The 19,930-nt window shown below is 37.0% G+C and overlaps 1 protein-coding gene across 1 annotated transcript; it reads right to left on the reverse strand.

Moving 5' to 3' along the window:
* Positions 1-14,149: 14,149 nt before the first annotated feature.
* Positions 14,150-19,456, reverse strand: LOC107769297 (peptidyl-prolyl cis-trans isomerase Pin1). Its single transcript, XM_016588501.2, has 2 exons — positions 18,926-19,456; positions 14,150-14,547 (listed from the first exon to the last, which is right to left on the reverse strand). Exons 1-2 carry the CDS (start codon positions 19,170-19,172, stop codon positions 14,423-14,425), a joined length of 372 nt encoding a protein of 123 aa, XP_016443987.1. The 5' UTR covers positions 19,173-19,456; the 3' UTR covers positions 14,150-14,422.
* Between the last annotated feature and the right edge of the window lie 474 nt (positions 19,457-19,930).

The raw sequence follows: 19,930 nt of genomic DNA on the forward strand, positions 1-19,930 counted from the left end.
AGCCCATTGTGCGGACCGCACCAGAATTATGCAGCCTCACAACCTTCGCATGGGGCATTTTTGTCACATATTTTCAGTTTAGTATAAATAAAACTTTTTGTCATTTTTAGGTTAATTTTAGTTTGCAGAGGTGCACTTGAGCCGTTTTCTTAACTTCTTTGAGTAATTTTGTACTGGATTGACTTCTTAATATTAGATTTCTTTGTATAATCAATGATTATGCATTTTATCTTAATTTCTTCTTGTATTTCTTTCTTTTTCATTAGTAGCTACATATTTAGCTAGGGTTGTGGCTCAACCCTAGTGTGGGTACTTAATGAGTATTTAATTTTAGGGCTTGTTTGTGATTGGGTTAGTGATATTTAACCTTATTTATGCTTAAATTCTAGAATTAATGGTTGCAAATATTGATTCATGCCTTTTTGACCTAGTCTTTGCTTGAGAAAGAGAGACTAGGTTTAGGAAAACTTGGCTAACAAGGAATAGGGTGAACTTAAGAAATTGATAGCCCCAATTAAAGGGTCAAATCTAGAGATAGTAAGACCCGACTTGAGCATACATCACTTGATTTGTGCAATACCCATTTGGGCTTGAGAAAGCCAAATTGGGCAAAATCACTCAAACTACCAAGAGGTATAGAGTGAGCAATTGTGTGTGATTGCTATACCACGATCCTGATTAATCAAACTTGCCCTATAGTTTACAACTCATTAGGTATCCACCTAGGTGGAAGTCACGATCCTAGATCCTTTATCATTTGAAAAACAACCAAAACCAAAAACATTGTCTTCTAGTTTATTATTTGCAATCATTAGTTAAAAGTGGAGAAAAAAACAACCAATGAATATGTGGAAGTCTAAATTGAGTCACATCATACAACTACTCTAGTGATATACCTAATCCAAATTCTAACTCCCTGTGGATTCAATCACGACTCGTGTTGGGTTTATTATTGCTTCGACTACCTCACTACCTAATTGTGATGTGAGTTTGGGCGAGATCACACCTGCGTGTACGTGCCTACGGAGCACTGTCCGCTTCTGCGGATTTCCTCCACGCCTGCGGTTCCTTAGGCGCATCTACAGGCATCGTAGATGTGGAATTCTCCTCGCACCTGCGACCCCTGACCACTCATGCCAAATCCGCTTATGCACTTGACCTTACGCACGTGTGATCCCACACCTGCAGCCTCCCCACTGTAGGTGCAAAAAAACTAGAAGTCTGAAGACTCCAGCAATAACACAAGTCCAATTTTTGATCCGTTGAGCACCCGAATCTCACCCGAGGCTCCCGAAACCTCAACTAAACATACCAAAAAGTCCTAAAACACTATACAAACTTAGTCGAGCCCTAAAATCGCATCAACCAACGCTAAAAACACTAATCACCCTCCAATTCAAACTTAATGAACTTTGAAACTTCAAACTTCTACAATCGATGTCGAAACCTATCAAACCACGCCTGATTGACCTCAAATTTTTCACACAAGTCGTATTCAACCCTACGGACCTACTCCAACTTCCGAAATCAGAATCTGACCCCGATATCAAAAAGTCCACTTCCGGTCAAAATCTCCAAAAAATTGACTTTCGCCATAACAAGCCTAAATCAACTATAGACCTCCAAAACACAATTCAGACATGACCCTAAGTCTAAAATCACCCAACGGAGCTAATGGAACCGACGAAACTCCATTTTGGAGTTGCCTTCACATAGTTCCAACTATGGTCAAAATCCTAAGTCTTAAGCTTTCGTGTTAGGGACTAAGTGTCTTAAAATACTCCGAAACCAAAAACAAAATCTCTCGGCAAGTCAGATAAGTAGAAACAGATACGGGGGAACTAGTAAATAGGGGATCAGGGCTATTACTCTCAAAATGATCGGTTGGGTCGTTACAGGACAGGTCCTCCTGATATGCCCAAAACCACCACACTCAAAGCATCCATCCTAGTGTTGTGGATGCTGAAACTGAGACTGACCCGAACATGCCAGATAACTATGGTGATAACTCTGAATAGAAGGTGCACTAATAGGAGATGGCGGTGCACTGTAGACTGGCTGCTCAGAATGAGGCACATAAGGACCACGACTCCCTGAAGCACTGTGGGATGCCTGAAGCGCTGACTGAAATGGCCTGGGAGGATGGCCCCTACGAAACGTACCCCTGCCTCCATATGAGGCACCATTAAAGCCACTGGAATGAAGAGGCCTCTTATCAGACCCTGTCCTCTCTCCTGTGAAAGAACATCCTCGATCCGCCTGGCGAAATTAGCAGCTGTCTGAAAAGAAATCATACCCCTAGTGTCCTTGGCCATCTGAAGCTTGATAAGGTAAGCGAATCCCTCAATAAACCTCCTCACCCTCTCTCTCTCTCTCTATCTCTCTCTCTCTCTCTCCCTTCCTCTCTCGGTAGGAAGCAGAAGAATAGCATGATGAGATAGATTCAGAAAATGGGTCTCATACTGAGTGACTGACATACTACCATGATGGAGACGCCCAAACTGCCTGTGGTAACTCTCGCTTAGTGTGATCGGAAGGAACCTCTCAAGAAATAGCTGAGAGAACTGGTCCCAAGTAAGAGCAGGCGACCCAACTGATGTGGAAGATACATAATCCTTCCACCATATCTTTGCGGAACACGTCATCTAAAACAAAGCAAATCGACCCCATTGGTCTCAACTATACCCATGTTCCGTAGTACCTCATGGAAGCGGTCAAGATAATCTTGTGGGTCCTCAGAAGTTGCACTACTGAAGTGATCTAGGAAGATCTTGGTAAACTTGTCCAATCTCAATAAGCCCTCAGAAGACATGGCATGTCCATCACCGGCCTATGCCGCAACAATTGGCTGAACTACCCCAACTAGCACAGCTGCTGGAGTTTGACACTGGGGAACCATCTACTCTGGAGTGTGAGTAGCGGGAGTATGTACTCTTCCCCAGCCTAAGAAACAGCTGGTGCCATAGAAAATGTATCGCCCTGGGCCACACTCTCCATAAGGCCCACCAAACGGATAAGAATATCTTAGAGCACTGGTGGCCATGAACCCTTCCGGGACCTGAGCTGGTCAAACAGGTGCAGTCTAAGCTGGAATCTCCTCATCAAAATCTACCTGAGGCTCCACTGCTGGTGCTGCTACTCAAACTCTAAGCTGACTCTGTCTCTACCTCGGCCTCTGCCCCTATTAGGAGTTGCTGCTGGGGGCTCCGGTTGTTGTCTAGCTAAAGATGTGGTGCGTGTTCTCCCCATATGCGAGAGATCAAGAAAAGAAGAGTTCAATCATTAATGGTAGAATAAACTCGCATGAAAGAGAACAATAGAAGTGAAATTGTTCCTAACTCCACAGCCTCTTGAAGTAAGTACAGACGTCTCCATACCGGTCCTCCAGACTCTACTAAGTTTGCTCGTGACTCGTGAGACCTATGTAACCTAGTGCTCTAATACCAACTTGTCACGACCCAAAATTCCCACCGTTAAGACCGTGATGACTCTACTAAGTTTATCCATTTTTAACAGTTTAAATTAAATAATGAGAAAGAGCTGAACTAACTGAAATAATCTAAAGTAATAATGCGAAAGCTAAAACAACCAAACGTCTAATACAACCCTAGACCTGGTGTCACAAGTGTACGAGCTACTAGAATAGTACAAACAAGGGTCTCAAATAACATAAAGCTGTCTGAAAAAAGGTACACAGTTAAATAAAAAGGGAAGGGGACTCCAGGATCTGTGGGCGCTGAGTAGTTGTACCTCAAGTCTTCGCAAGTTGTCCAATCTGAGCTCGCTAATAACTGCCACTGGAACCGACTCTAAAATTTGCACAAGAAGTGCAAAGTGTAGTATGAGCACAATCAATCCCATCTACTCTGTAAGTGCCAAGCCTAACATCGACGAAGTAGTGACGAGGCTAAGGCAGGTCACCTACACTACAACCCGTACGCGGTATATAATAAAGATCGAAAAAGAAATATGGAGCGAATAAGACAGTAAACTGAAAGTAATAGCTACATCCTCAAGAAATAAGCCAGTGGCGATCAGAATTACCAATCCTTAGAGTTTTAAGTGAAAATTCCGAAAAAACCAACACAACAACAATGAATTCAAGACACACAAACCGTTGCGGCGCGCAACGCGATCCTACAGTACAAACACAATCCTCCCTTATTTCACCGTAACACGATCCAATAATATATATATATATATATATATATATATATATATATATATATATATATATATATATATATATATATATATATATAGCGCCCCAATCCCACAATATATCAATATCAGTATCATAATTCACCCTTATTTCACTGTATTAATCCACCCTTATTCCACCTGTTGCGGCGTGCAACCCGATCCCATCGTATCAAATTCACCCTTATTCCACCCTATTAATCCACCCTTATTTCACTTGTTGCGGCGTGCAACCCGATCCCACCATATCAGTACCAAATACCCAATGTGCACAGTCAAATCAATAATTCAAATCACGAGAACCTTTACAATCAATAAATACCAAACTGAACCAAAAAAGAAACCTTGTACAATACGGAAATTCATATAGGTAATACTACACAGTAAGTCAAGTCCGATAAATGACAATTAGAAGGTGCAAGTAAGTCAGTTAAGGCAAGTAGCAGTAAATCATGAAAAAAAATGAAAGGATCTAACATTATTAATAGAAGGAAACATGGATTAATAGGTAGTAATTAAGCATGGAAGGCATTTAGAGCATATAACATTTAAGACAGGGAATGAGATAATTAAGGAAAAGCGGAAAACCGTGGGAAAATAAGTAATTTGGCGGCGTATAGGCACTAGTCACCTCGCATATATGCCACAACACATGAAATTCACATTGCACATAGTCTGAGGGTTCCTAATTCCCTCAAGTCAAGGTTAAACTCAACACTTACCTCACTCTGCAGTCAATTCAAAGCTCTACCAGGGCTTCTCCCCTAAATCCGCCTCCAAACTATTCGTATCTAGCCACAATTGACTCAATAATATCAAATATTGCTAAAGTAATCAATTACAATGCATAAATTGAGGATTTCCAAATTTTCCCCCAAAAGGTCAAAAATCAACCCTGCTTGGTCAAAACCCGAGGTTCAGATCAAAATCTATTTACCCATTTACCCCCGAGCCCGATTATGTAATTAGTTTCAGAATCCTAAACCTCAATTTGCAAAAAACTCCCACAATTCTTCCTAAATACCTAGTTTTCTACCATGGAAGAACAAAGATTAGGTCTAGGAATTAATGGTTGATGTTAGAAATTGAAGAAAATAGTTAAAGTGTACAAACCTATGAATTGATATTGAGTTTTCTCTTCAAAATCACTCCTAGGCCGAGCTCTAATGGAAGAGTTATGAAAAACGGGAGAAATCCCGTTTTTGAAATGTTTTAAGGTCTGGGCGTTATGCCTTCTTCGCGTTCGCGAAGGGCCAGCTGCGTTCCCGATGTGCGGCAGCCCAAGTGGCTTTCGCGTTTGCGAGTCCTTCTTCGCGTTCGTGAAGGCTGCTCCCCCCTGACCTTCACGTTCGCATAGAAGAACGATGATCCCCCCTCCTTCCCAGGTCCATAAGCTACGCGTTTGCGAAGGATAAGGCCCCCATTGCTCCGCATTCGTGATGAATAAAATCCACCCAGCCCAGTTCACTATTCGCGTGAGTACCTTCGCGAACGCGAAGAAGGGAACACCAGAAACCAGCAGAAGTGGAAAACCAACAATTTTTCTAAGTTTAAACCATTTGTAGCCTATCCTAAATTCACCCGAGCCTTCGGGGCTCCAAACAAAATATTCACACAAGTCCAAAAACCTCATACGAACTTGCTCGCATGTTCAAAACATCAAAATAATACCTAGAACTACGAATCGGATACAAAATCAAATGAAATTTTCAAGAAAACTTTAAAACTTCTATTTTAACATCCGAGCGTCTGAATTACATCAACCCAACTCCGTTTCTTACCAAATTTGACAGACAAGTCATAAATATAGTAATGGGCCTATACCAGGCTTCGAAACCAAAATACAAACCCGGTATCAACAAAATCAAGCATCGGTCAATTCTTAAAAATCATTAAAACTTTAAACTTTAAATTTTCGACAAAAAATAATAACTCAAGCTAGGGACCTCCGAATTCAATTTCGGGACCGTCAAAATACGGATCCGGGTCCGTTCGCTCAAAACTTTGACCGAAGTCAACTCGAATAGATTTTTTGAAGAAATTTTTTATATTTTATCAGTTTTTAACATAAAAGCCTTCCGAAAAAACATCTGAATTGTGCACACAAATTGAGGAAGGCTTGAAAAAGCTATTGGAGGATTCGAAACACACAATTAGGTTCTAAAACTCTAGATGACTTATCGAGTCATCACAAGCCCCTATCCTGATCATCTTCTGTATTCACGAGGTTCCTCGTGCCACGACTAACGACTGCAACAGGACCACCCCTGAATGGCTTCGGAACATTAAGATTGAGAAGATGCTGAAGGGAAAAATCAACTTTATCCATTTCGGCAAGATGGCAAAAGCATGCTACCAGTCTCCAAACCTTTGGCCCGACTTGGCCTAGACAGATATCAAAAATTGGCCAAAATCCAAGATTATAGAACCGAGAGGAAATTGGAACCAAAGAGTAAAGGGATAAGTGTACATTAAAGAAAAACCCTCCCGATCGTTGTTAATTCTCTCATGTTTCTGAGGAATGTTTACGGTCATGTGATCACCCCAACGACATTCCTGATGAATAAAGAGTATATGACCCTTACAAATTAATAAGTCAATGTTGTCCGGACACTTACAGGTTGCTGCAAAGCTTTGTCCTAGAACTTTATATCCCCTTCGAAAATCCAAGTTCTTAGGAAGGATTTCAAGGACGGTAGGGTTTAGAGCTATGTTTCCCTTTCCTACCCTTGTGGGAAGTTTGAACTTTCTTCCCCTTTCTTAGGAAGCCAGGAGAATTTCTTCTGAAGACTCAACAACAGAAGCGTAAGCTTGAGAAACTCCATCCATTGGCGCGGGGAAGGTGGAGGCATTGCTCGACTGTTTTAAAGACTTGTGCATTTCAAAATGAGACATGGGGGTTTCAGAATCCATGAATAATTGAAGGTCAAAAAGGATAAAGAATTTTGAAACAAGGGAAGAAAACGAAGAGGAGGAGTGAAACGTGCAAAGACAAAAGAATTCAAGTGTCTAATATAAATAGAATTATGGTCTTTTCATAACTATGAGACTTGGAAAAGACTCCCGGTCAGACTCGAAAAGACTCCCCGTCATAAAACAGCCATAATGACCTTGGAGACTGAAACTTGTAGGTGAGCCAGTACTATGTTACCACGTCTTGGATCATAAATGCAAGTTTAATCACGTTACCGACGGAATATCAAGAAAAGATTACTTCTATATCAAGAAAGGAAGTCGAACATTATCTTTCTAAAATGAAGCTTTCCACCTCTTCCGCATATCTTAATAATCTGCCCATGACGTGCAGGGACTATCTATTGGTAAATTTTGTATTCTACACGTGGAGCAGAGAAACAACAACACGTAACGGATTTTAGAGTCATGAGTCTGAAGTAGATGAGCTGTGACCCCTGCTCCGATATGAAACTATTCGAAGTTACGAAGGGGGGAAGAGGTCAAAGATTATTGAAGAATTGGTCAGCGAAATTTGAACCTTTCTGAATATTGTGGCCTATACCGTTGCTTCGAAGAGATTAACACCAGGTGGAAATTTTCCATATATAATTCACTCTCTATAACATGCAGCCTCAAGATTCGGAAACGCTATCCGTTTTCTTAGCTATAAATACCTAGCTATCCCCACTTGTAATTTCAATTCAAGAAGAATAAGAAAAAGCCTTCATAACATACGAAACTAGAACAATTTTTATCACTTCTGTAATTTGATCTCTCCCACTTTTGGAGACTTTTTGAAGATCGGAACTCAAGAAGAATTTCTTGCTCTTTACTACTTTGCTTAATTTATTTCTACTTTAATTATTCATTATTGCTTATTATTCATATCGCTCTGAATCTGTTACATCCCGCACTTTTGTACGTTGGATATGCCGCAAGATAATTGACATAAGTTCAAGGATAAGACTATTTTTGAGGTTATAAGTATTTATGATATTTCAAACAAGTGATAAGTAAGTGTTGTAAAGGTCAGAGGGTAAACCAAATCGAAGAAAGCGAGTTTCGCTGATGTTTGCAATTTTGGGATTAAATACGGTCCAAGCTACAATACCCTGTATTTATGGACTAGTGTTATACCACATGATCATGATAGTAAGGTATATGAAATTTATTAGTATTTAAGTGAATCAAAACCTAGAAATTATTGTGTGAATAATTGGTTAAATGTTGGTATAAAGTCATGGAATATGGAATTAATTATTAGTGATAAGTTCCTTTTGTATGAATCAACGTGGAATCATGAGGATAAGGGGGACTCATGACTAATCAACTTTATAAGGATTGAGGTGGCAGCAAGTAGGAAATTCAATATTGACTAGGCAAGTCTTGGAGTTAGGTGGCACGATTAGGGAGTTTTGGTGGCTTAGTCATCAAATTATTATAAGTAGTTAAAATGTTTGGATAGGCTTGATAAGCCTCCCAAAGTGGCAGCAAATGGCTTGGGAAATGGTGACTCTTTGGTTTATGAGATTAGATGACATTTTAGGGGAATTTGTGGGTTGCCACATGGTACGAAGTTGGTCAAGGGTGACACCAATGTGCACATGAGTCATAGCACTTGGTGTGCCTTGTTTACACGTAAAAAGCACGCCTTAAGCCTTCATGATTATACTTCTTTTGCAATTCAAAATATAAAAAGGAGGTTGAAATCTTTCCTTCTATTATTAGGGAGTCTCTTTTGAAATATAGCAAAAACATACATCTATGATACTCCATATGTCCAGCAAAATCAAAATATGCCATGATTATAAGAAGTGCTTAGTTCTTGTTCAAAGATTTAAAGGAGCAAAAGTTGTTCTTGGTAAGCTCAAGTAAAAGTGTTTGATAAATTCCTCAAGTAAGGTATGTTAAGGCTATCTCTTCTTTCTTTTGGCATGATCCAAGTAACTATACGTAAACGTAATGCTATTCTATAAGTGATTCTACTCTTAGCAATTAAAGATGTCTATGTTATTCATTCATGTAAAGAGATGTCTAAAATATGTTCCTAAGTCTCTATTGAGGTATTTAATAAAGATGTTAGTGTTTATAATATAGTGATACATGCATTTACCACTGTGCTAAGGCCGGTTGGGCAGTCATGCATATTCGTTCATCATCGTGCTACGGTTGGTTGGCAGTCATGCATATTCATTCACCACTGTGCTACGGTTAGTTGGGAAGTCATGCATATTTATTTACCACCGTGCTACGACCGATCAGGCAGTCATGCATTTACCATCGAGCTACGGTCGGTCAGGCAGTTACCACCGGTTGAAAAATTATGTATCATTATTTACCATCGGATAGGCAATCATACATTTAGCACCGTGCGACAGCCGGTCGGGCAGTTACCACTGATTAGTTGGGTAGTCATGCATTATACGATATGGGTAATAGTCTCAAAGAGAAGCATTATATATATATATATAAGCATAGTAAGTATGCATATACAGAGATTCAGGTTGATTCTTATATGTCTTTCATTAATGTTGACTTACTTATTATGTTTTAGTTCTGCCTTACATACTCAGTACATTATTCATACCGAAGTCCTTTTATTGGGGACACTGCATTCATGCCTGCAGGTATAGATAATCAGTTTGAAGAGCCCTCATAGTAGACGAGGTTAGCATTCAGCAAAAGATCGGTAAGACTTCACCTCATTCGGAGTGCAGCTGAGTCTATAAGTCATCTTGTCAGAGTTTTGCTACAGACTTATGGGTAGGCATGTACCCTGTCCCATTTGATGTCAAATAATCTTAGAGGCTTTATAGACAGAGGTTAATTTTGTACAGTATGTCAGAGGCCTTGACGGCCCATATGGATTCATGTTTTAAGAAGATGGTTCATTGATACAGTGTTTGCCCACTTATAGTTATGTATTACGAGTTGTGGCCATGTCGGTCCATGATAGTTAGAAAAAAATGAGTTACAGAGTGGTTCGGTTGGGCCAATACGGCACCGGGTGCCAGCCATGCCTCCCAGATTTGGGGCGTGATAGAATCAATTGTATTGCTAGTACCCCTGAAAATATAAATACAATTATTTAATCTAAAACTAATTTTTGGATCAAACAGTTAGCTATCTCACCAAAACTCTTAAATAATAAGTGTGTTTACCGTGAAAATGGTAATAACAATTAAATTTGTTGATGTGACTCTAACAATACGTGATCTATCTTATGCTAGTTTGTTAAGTAGTTGATGCTAAGTATATGAGATTTAGAGACGAAATACAGTAAAGTAGAGAGCTATAATCAAACCGATAGGTTGGTTACTCAGGGCCTCGGCTTGTCCATTCCGGGCCTCGAGGTCGATCTCAGGGCTCAGCTACGAGCTATTGAGGGTAATCGGGGTAGGGCTAATAGTTATGAGGCAATTAAAGAGAGTTCTTTATGGCCAATGATAGCAATAAATGATGAACAAATATGAAGATAATAAATAAAAGCTATAATATCAAGAGAATATGTTAGAGAGTGAAATAGAGAGTTCTTATATATTTTTGTGTGGAGCAACTGAAGTGACCAACCCTTACAAAGTGATAGAGATCCCCTTTATATAGGAGGGATATCTCATCATAGTACAACAAGCATTAATTACAAAGATATGGAGATATGACCACTAGATGACACCTTGACTCGGATCTTAGAGTAGCTCTCTAGGCTCTGGCATCCCTGGCCGCTTGCCTTGGGAAATCCCCATTTCTACCATGATCGTGGTCAATATTACCCTAAGACCGAGTGTCGACGAGCCTCAAGGGAGAAGACTCGATCATAACCGTGTAGCTTCGAGGCTTCGAGATGCTCTTCTGAGGTGCTTCGATAATGAGAAATCAGACCCCTTCCCCCCGATTTCACCGTACGCAAAGTGTTTAGTTTCTTTCTAACGTACTATAGTAACATATTTTTATACTTTTTAGTGACATTCAACATTCACTGTCAACTATTATACCTCAATTTTAAGCTAATTAGATTTGATTATGAGTTCTTACTAGTTATTTCCTTTCATTTGGGCATATACAATATTCTTTTTTTTGGTTTCCACTCGGTGTTCGGTATCCATATTGGGGCCCGGCTAAATCCGGATTTGCGTCGGGAACTCCCACATTAGGGGGTAAAGCGCTCCCTAACAAAGACGACTCCATACCCAGGGACTCGAACCCGAGACCTCACTTTGACTTTTCTGACACTAAACATTATGTATAAAACAAAGGGAAACTTACACAAATGTCCCAAAGAAGTCTCAACTTACCAACCTCTAGCCATTAGTCATAAACTTACCAAAACTAGTCAAGTACATATAAAAATTAAAAAATTAAATAAATGAAGTTCTTTCTCTCAAGGAATCACATGCAAAAATCACCTTTCATATTTTTAAGCGTGATTAGCAATATTAGATGCAAGTCGGAAAGGAAATTTCATGGATGAAGTAGCAAATAAGGTGATGAAATAAAAAAATATATATAATATTCCAAAAATCTAAGCAAAAAAGGAACATTTTCAATGGGTATAGTTGAAATTCATTGAAAACATATAGATAAGTCAATATACAAAATATGAGAAAGATTGGAGGTGATTTGAATTGATTTTGTATCACAATTCGTAATTAAATCAACAACAACAACAACAACAACAACAACAACAACCCAGTATAATCCCACTTAGTGGGGTCTGGGGAGGGTAGTGTGTACGCAGACCTTACCCCTACCCTAGGGTAGAGAGGCTGTTTCCAAATAGACCCCCGACATCCTTCCCTCCAAGAACTTCCCACCTTGCTCTTGGGGAGACTCGAACTCACAACCTCTTGGTTGGAAGTGGAGGTTGCTTACCATCAGAGCAACCCCTCTTGTCTATTTGTAATTAAATCGAGTTAAAAAAATTCTTTTGCGACACATGTATCAAACATTTATCACGCATGTATCTAACACATAGGTATACATGGATATACATGTGATACAAATATGATACATATGTGATACACAAATAATACACAGTGTGATACACATATCATTTTTTTCATGTTCAGTTTTTACTTCCATTTTTCAATTCAAACCACCTCAAAACTTCACCAAATCATCCCAAAACTGAGATTCAAGCTCCTTAAAATGTACCCAATCTATTCTAATAACAACCCACTCAAAAGAAAGTAAAAAATTAACTTTTTTTTTGCTTCAAATAGCTAATTGGCTAATATTAGTAATATTTTATGAATTAGCCAATTTTGTAATGAGCTACTTATATACGGATATAGCTGATAGTTTCCCTAAAACAAATCGTTATGTATGTATGTATGTATGTATGGATGTATGTATGTATGTATACTGAAGTTTTCTAGCACCATAAGTTCTCTGCAAATTTCTAATGACGTAGATGTATCTAACCGACCAAAAATACTCTAAACTAAATTAATGTAAACATAGAATATATATATATTGAAGTTTTCTAGCACCATAAGTTTTCTGCAAATTTCTAATGACGTAGATGTATCTAACAGACCAAAAATACTCTAAACTAAATTAATGTAAACATAAAATATCTATCTATATCTATCTATTTATATTTATACTATATTAAAGCACGAAGCGGCTTAGCAAAATATCGTTCATCTTTTTTATCCTGTTAAAATACAGTTCACATTGGACAAAATAATAATTTGGTTATATCCATAATATTCAGTAATAGTCATTTAATTGATTTTCTATAATTCAGGAATAGTCATTTAATTATTTTTCTAATGTTTAGAACTTTTTAGTCAACTAAAAAATTTTCTTATTAATAATTTCCTTATCAATTTTCTACTATTTAGTAATAGCCATCTAATTATTTTTTTAATATTGAATACTTTAAAATCAATAAAAGTTTTAGCTTACACAAATTATTTTCTTATTTGATGATGTAACATAACTGCTACTAAAATTCTAAGTTACTTTACCTTACATTTATAATCTTAAATTTGAATTACAAAAAGGAAAGTTTATGAATACAGTGCTAAAATAAAGGCACATTCGAGGACCACTTAACCGAAATTAAAGCTCCAAACGTATTCAATATAAATGGTAATAATAACCACCATATAAATATTATTTTGGACTTTAAAATTAATTAAGAATTTAATATTTCTGCTGATCTAATATTTAGGATTCTGATGTCTACTATATATTTGTCACTTTGAGTATTCTATCTCATTCTAGAAAGAATTTCATTGGAATTAATTTACCGTGTTGAAAAATTATAGTTAACAAAACATAATACTAAATAAATATATTATTAAAAGACTTAATTTTCTAGGCAATACCTAATGACTTATTATATAATGCATATTCCTGTTAACTAGATGCAAAAGTACCTAATTTCTTGAGCAAATTTTAATAATCTTTCTATTGTAAGAGTATAATTATGTTAACTAGATGGAAGAAATTAAATATACAAAATCCTTTTCAAAGTCAAAAGCATGTAAAACACATGGCTCGTAAAAACAAGTGGAACAAAATATGCAGATTTGATTAGTTATGTTCTCTTGTAGATATTTTGAGATAAGAAACATTCTTGAGTAATTTATTTTTTAAGAAAAAAATACCTTACTATCTAAATCTTCGAGAAAATATTTTTCAATGTTACAAATTTGTATAATACATCTAAATAGCTAATATTACTCCTCAATATATTCATATCTTATTGCCTATTGTATGACGTTGCTTATATGTTAGCGTACAATGACACTCTTATTTCATAAAAATACTAGTACGATTTTTTTATCACAAGTTCTAAGAGAACTTTGAGTATGTCTCACATGTCTTTCTCTTTTTCTTTTTTAATTGTGCCCGGTGAAAACGCTATTGTATAAAATGAATCGAATGGAGTACCAAATTAATAGGTTTGCTGAATCTCAGAAGCATGTCTATAGAAGCTAGTAAGAACTAGAAAACACATCAAGAGCATGCAGCAAACAAAATTAGGCCAAAACAGGTTTCCAGCAAATATTAAAAATGCCCAGAAAAGACCCACTAAAAGAGAACCAAATAACAAAAGATATGTCTCATCCTTTGTTGGTCAAATTTTCTTAAATCTTCACCTCAACCCTGAGAATAAAAGGGCGAGTAGTAAAAAATTTCTCGCTATAATCTTCATAATTATCGATATAAGCATTATAGTGGGCAACATTTAAAGATGAATACTGCATCACCGGGGCAGTCATTCTTCCACAAGCATCACACTATATTCACAGCTTTATGCTGTTCTCTTGATGATGTGAACCCCGCTGTCAGTTTCCACGATGTCACTTATCTCGCCAACTTTTAGAGCATATGTTGCTTCTTCAAAAGGTTTCTGCATCTGACCTTTGCCAAATGGACCTGCATGTGAAATCTTTAGAGGTTTGTATAACTTGCTAAACAATACAAGTAATACCCAATTCAAAAGATCATTGATGAAACATAACTCATTGCTGTCTAAGAAACTAAGAGAAATTGTGCACGTCCATTAAAACCATCGATCTCTATATTCAGATACATTCCATGTGATAGAGCAGTATATGAACAGCTAATTGATTCAGAACTACATATTTTCTTTTATAAGTAGTTTACCTGGAACTAGGTTATCGACAATAAAGCAAAGTTAGACAAATTTTGTGGCCTTTAGGAAGCCATAAGAACCCGAAGACGAGAGACATCAACACTAAAAATATTTGTTGCCAGATTCTGAGCTATGGAATGGGGCAACATGTTATTGAGAAAACTACTACACAAAACTTGAGTGCATTAATCTGGATACAATATTTTCCTTTTCTTTTTTTGACAAGTGCGGATAATTTATTTCTCATATTTCAAACAATCTACAAGTTCAGTTAGCAAGAACAAATGTATCAGATTGCTCTATTCCACAGCTCCAGAACCTCAAAGCCTTTCAATGACACATTTATATCCTAAAAATCACTTCACTAAGCAGAGAATGCTAGTTTCTAATAAACCCCCATGGGAACATCTTAATACATGAGCAGGAAGAAGCATTCTCTCCCGTGAAAGATACAATTAGGAGTCGTGGAGAATGTTTCTTCCGTAGTAACGGTATCGGAAGTTTCTTTCAACCTTAATTTCTTGACAGATGATAGGATAAATGAATGTCACACCCAAGGGTGGCCTAGTGATGAAGTGGGTGAGAACCATGAGATCTCAGGTTCAAATTCCAATGGAGGCAAAAAATACTAGGTGATTTCTTCTCATCTATCCAAGCCTTGGTGGATAGAGTTACCTGCTTTCTGTTGCGGGTGGAAGGTGACAGGTATCTTGTGGAATTAGTTGAGGTGCGCGCAAGTTTGCCCAAACACCACGTTTATCAAAAAAAAAAAAAGGGATAAATGAATGTGAAATGCCTCTGCCAAACGGCTCTGTTAGTCACAATGACTTTTTAAAAATGCCTCTTTTTTTATACCAGATCACTAACTCAACAAACACACCACTAGAATTAACATGGAACCAATACGAGGGTCTGGATTAGGCCGCTATGAAACAGTTAGCAAGTTAAATTTACCTGTTTATGCATATGAAGGAAATACCAATTTGTCTACTCACCCATAGATTATGATTTTGAACTTCAAATTTCCTACCTTGGTGTAATCAGAAAGGAAGTCATAGGATGTTGATTGAGGAATTATAGTTTCGGCCATTAAATCCTGTTTGTTGCTTCTCTTTCGAAGCAAATGGCTATATTGGACAAACTATTTTAGAATCTATTGTATGCAAAATCAGGACTTTATATAACAATCAAATTTTAGTTAAAAAAGTTAATTGCCAAATAGTGTCCAAATACAACAAACTGTGGAAGTTTTTCTGAACCTTACACATGCTATGCAGAGTGGATAAGTTAAAGAATTATTCATGGTTTCAGGCTTTCAGCCAACTAGAAAGGCCTGGAAATTGCAGCGGATGTCTGTGCATGAAGAAAGAGTTTTTGTGACACCAAATTACATAAACTGTCAGATGAGAATACAAGTTAAGCCACAGTTTTGATCTAATGTACAGTTCTACAGGAAATAAGATAAACTAAGACAGCATCCCTGCTGATTAACAAAAATGCCTTTATATCAAATAAAAGTGCAGAATATAGGGTAAAGTTTAAAAATAAAGAAAAAATAAAAAAATCTGCAATCAGGAAGATGGCATCAGCTTGCTATGAACATTGAAATACATTCAATCAAACACTCATCCTTCGTCTAGATTGCTGCATTTTAAATCCTCGTGAGGATAAAATTAATACTACCTCAATTCCATTTTGTACTATCACTTTTTTCTTGTACCTTGTTCTACAAATATTGACCCATTTTCTGGTGACGAAATTACAACATTCAAAGATTATAACATATGACGGTTATTGCTTTGTATTGTTTTAAACTTACTATGACATCCTTACACTCTTCTGACATTTTCACCCATTATTTAAACATAATTTGAACAAACTCAAATGTAACAATTCAAGTAAATTTCTTTTTTTAATTGTCGCATTAGTCAAACAACATCCATGGAAAAACACCAGAAAGCATCTAAAAGCATGAGTCCTAAGACATATAACCACAACATAAAGGAGATATATAAAGAACATGACATGCTAAGATACAAAAAAGTAAGAATTGGAACAGAATATGGAGGCAAATAGCATGAAAACAAATGGACTAAGCTCACATTTGGCCATAGATTTTGGCTACTTTTTTTTCAAAAAAAAAAAAAAATTGAAAATATTGTTTGTTCATGGAATATGATCAGTTTTTGAAAAAAAAAATCAAGCTCCCAAAAACTGGTTTAGGGCAGATTTTGGGTGAAATTTTTCTTCCACTCACAAAACTTCAACGTTTTTTTCAAATAAAATGCATGTCCAAACACAATTTCAACTTCCAAAAATTATTTTTCAACACAACGTCAAAAACTCTTTTTCCAAATTTCAACCAAGTCTATGTCCAAACGCTAGCTTAAGAATGAGGACAAAACCCCTTTCAGATTTCGAATGGTTTATCATTGAACACAGCCGCAAAAGTATAGCAAACAAGACACTGAAGAGCATGAGGTACTGACTTTTTAGAAGCAAGAAATGATTTACAAAAACACAAAATCTCTAACATACTTAATGAAAGAAATAGGGGCGGAGGGAGAAGCAGATTATATCTATAGCTCCAGTGGGAAGCATTAGTTTCCCCACTTCCTCATTTAATTAGTTTTCACCAAGGTTGGAAGATGATATTTGTCAAGAAGCAGAGACTATCTGGCTAGAGATTGAAGACTACCCTGCTCCCGGAGATTTAGATAAGTAGATAGATGGGTAGAATTGACACAAAAATCAACCGGAACTGCTCGTTATCTGCAACATAGAGACAAGGCCTCCAAACTCGGGCACTGAATATTCAACTATTCAAGAAGAATCCATCACTTCAGAGTTCGATGTCTTCAATTTTTACACCAATCCTTCAGTAGGAATTGGTACTCATAGGCTCTATGAAGCAGAAAGTGTCTGGGAAAAAGTGAGATACAGTTGCACTTAAATGCATTGATTCCTCGAAGATGGCCATCTAAATGCAGATAGGAGACTTCCAGACGACGATTGTAGCTCAGACCAATCTGCTGGAAGCAGTAATGCCACTACTTCTTTTGTGGAGGGTTTTTATCTCCTTTCGGCACGAGATTTTTATACCAGTGTAGGATAAGTTTGAGTTTCAGAAAACCACAACATATTATAAGACAACTTATTGAGTATTGAAATGAAATGAGCCAAATAGACTGAAACTGATTCATATACCTAACCCCAACTAGTTCAGGATGGAGGCGTAGTTATCCATGTTGTTGTATTAGTTCTTATGGGAAGTATGTGAAAGCCAAAGAAAGGGCAGAGATCCCATTCAGAATATAATGGGAGGTGGCACTGGGGAGGACTAGAAATTGAAAGAAAACGCAGACCAACTTTTCCCTTTACAACTAAGTATAAACTACGGAAAAAACATATTATACAACAATATTGAGGGTCTCTAGATACATGTTCCCATGGGGCTTAAAGAATGAGTTTGATTTTTTCCTTGGCAACTTTTCATGACCTCTTTTTTTTAAAAAAAAAAATCTTATGCAAGAATTTCATGCATGCATGACAATTAAAGGAACTAAATCAACAAACTCAAACACACAAAATTTACTTTTTCTTGAGGGTAACTGAACTAAAAGAACAATCACTTGCTTCCACAGATTCAGTCGAATAACTTTGCCAAAACCAAATGCAAAGAATAGATGATCCTGCTAAGAACGCATTAAATAAGATACCACTTGGTCATGAAGGCTTTAGCAAGTAAATAAGTTTCTCATAAGGGAAAAGAATACTTAAAACAGTCCTGCGGGTAACTCTATCATCCCTAGGAAGACATAGGGAGAACTTCAGAGTATAAATTCTTCAAATACTTCACCCATTTTTCTATAAAGTTTCGAATAACTAGCAAAAAGAAAAAAGAGGATTTAGTTCACTCAAATACTCTGTCTCATTCTACACGACACTACTACTATTTACAAGCATATATTTTTTTTACTATAGACTTTTTCATATAATTTCAAATGCTTTTAAATTTAATTTTTTTTATCAATTTTGGATACTTTTATTTGTACTTTTTATTGTTTTACTTTTAGTGCTTTTCCTACAGTATATAAATTACTTAATTCATCACCAAAAAAATAAAATAAAGGACTTTTAAAGTCTAGGGTTACTGACCGAGATCACCGCCGCGTTTGGCGGAGCTACAGTCGGAATGAGTAGCAGCCACGTCATCGAACTTAGCTTTGCCGGAGACAATGTCTTCACGGAGAGATTTGAGCTGAGAGACGGCGGCGTCTTTGGTGGTGTTGGAGATGACGTGGCCTTCTGGATCCTTCCAGGAAGCCTTACGACGTGATCCCCGATGCTTAATGAGTATATGGGAAGCCCTGACTTTTTCGCCGCCGGAGGAGGATGAGGACATTTTGGACTTTTTCTTGTGCTTGTCCGACGGTCGATCTGCTGAAGAGATCGATGTCTTCTTCCTCTTCTTATCCGAATCTATTTTTGCAGATTTCGTTGTACTGATTGAAGAGGGAATGAGCTGAGAATTGCAGAGTATTTGAGGGTTTTTTCTGCTGATACAGTTATCACTCACTCTTGGAAATTACACGCGCATATATACGCCTGTATTGTATCTATAAAGAGTCAATTGTCACAAGAGTCACAACAGTCCGCGGAATGTAATCTAAAACAATTGCTTCAGTCAATCTAAAATTAAATGTCAAAAGATCTAATATGAATTTTGTAATATTTAATTTGGTAATGATGTTGTGTTTGATTAATTTGTGACTTGTGAGTACCTTAATTAATTAATTAATCTGGTAGCAAGCACCTACTACAATTCACGAGTTGTACAAATTTCAGTTAAACATGTTTACCAAAATTAGAGTTGTACACTCACATGAGTGTTATAACATCTCAGACATTTGATCATTCATTTGAGTACAATAGTTTCATACGGACTAGAGATTAGTGAATTAAGTATTAAGAATGATTTCATTAGTGAAGGCTTATGACAAATCAATGAAAAATAAATACTTCTTCCTCCGAAAAAAGAATGATGTTAGAGTACAAGTGCTGAAACACACAAAATCATACATCAATTTCTCAATTTTTGTTAAGTAAAATCTGATTATGAAGAAACCTCACATAATGTATTTTAGGTTACGTTTTTTTATA

This window comes from Nicotiana tabacum, chromosome 3, assembly GCF_000715075.1.
Source record: "Nicotiana tabacum cultivar K326 chromosome 3, ASM71507v2, whole genome shotgun sequence".
NCBI classification, from domain to species: domain Eukaryota; kingdom Viridiplantae; phylum Streptophyta; class Magnoliopsida; order Solanales; family Solanaceae; genus Nicotiana; species Nicotiana tabacum.

What these genes read in the sequence shown, in the direction of transcription:
- LOC107769297 (XM_016588501.2), bottom strand. Translation starts at nt 19,172, where the DNA reads ATGTCCTCATCCTCCTCCGGCGGCGAAAAAGTCAGGGCTTCCCATATA. An exon ending in CAAACGCGGCGGTGATCTCG is followed by an intron (nt 14,548 to 18,925) that starts GTCAGTAACCCT and finishes TTTCACATGCAG; the next exon opens with GTCCATTTGGCAAAGGTCAG.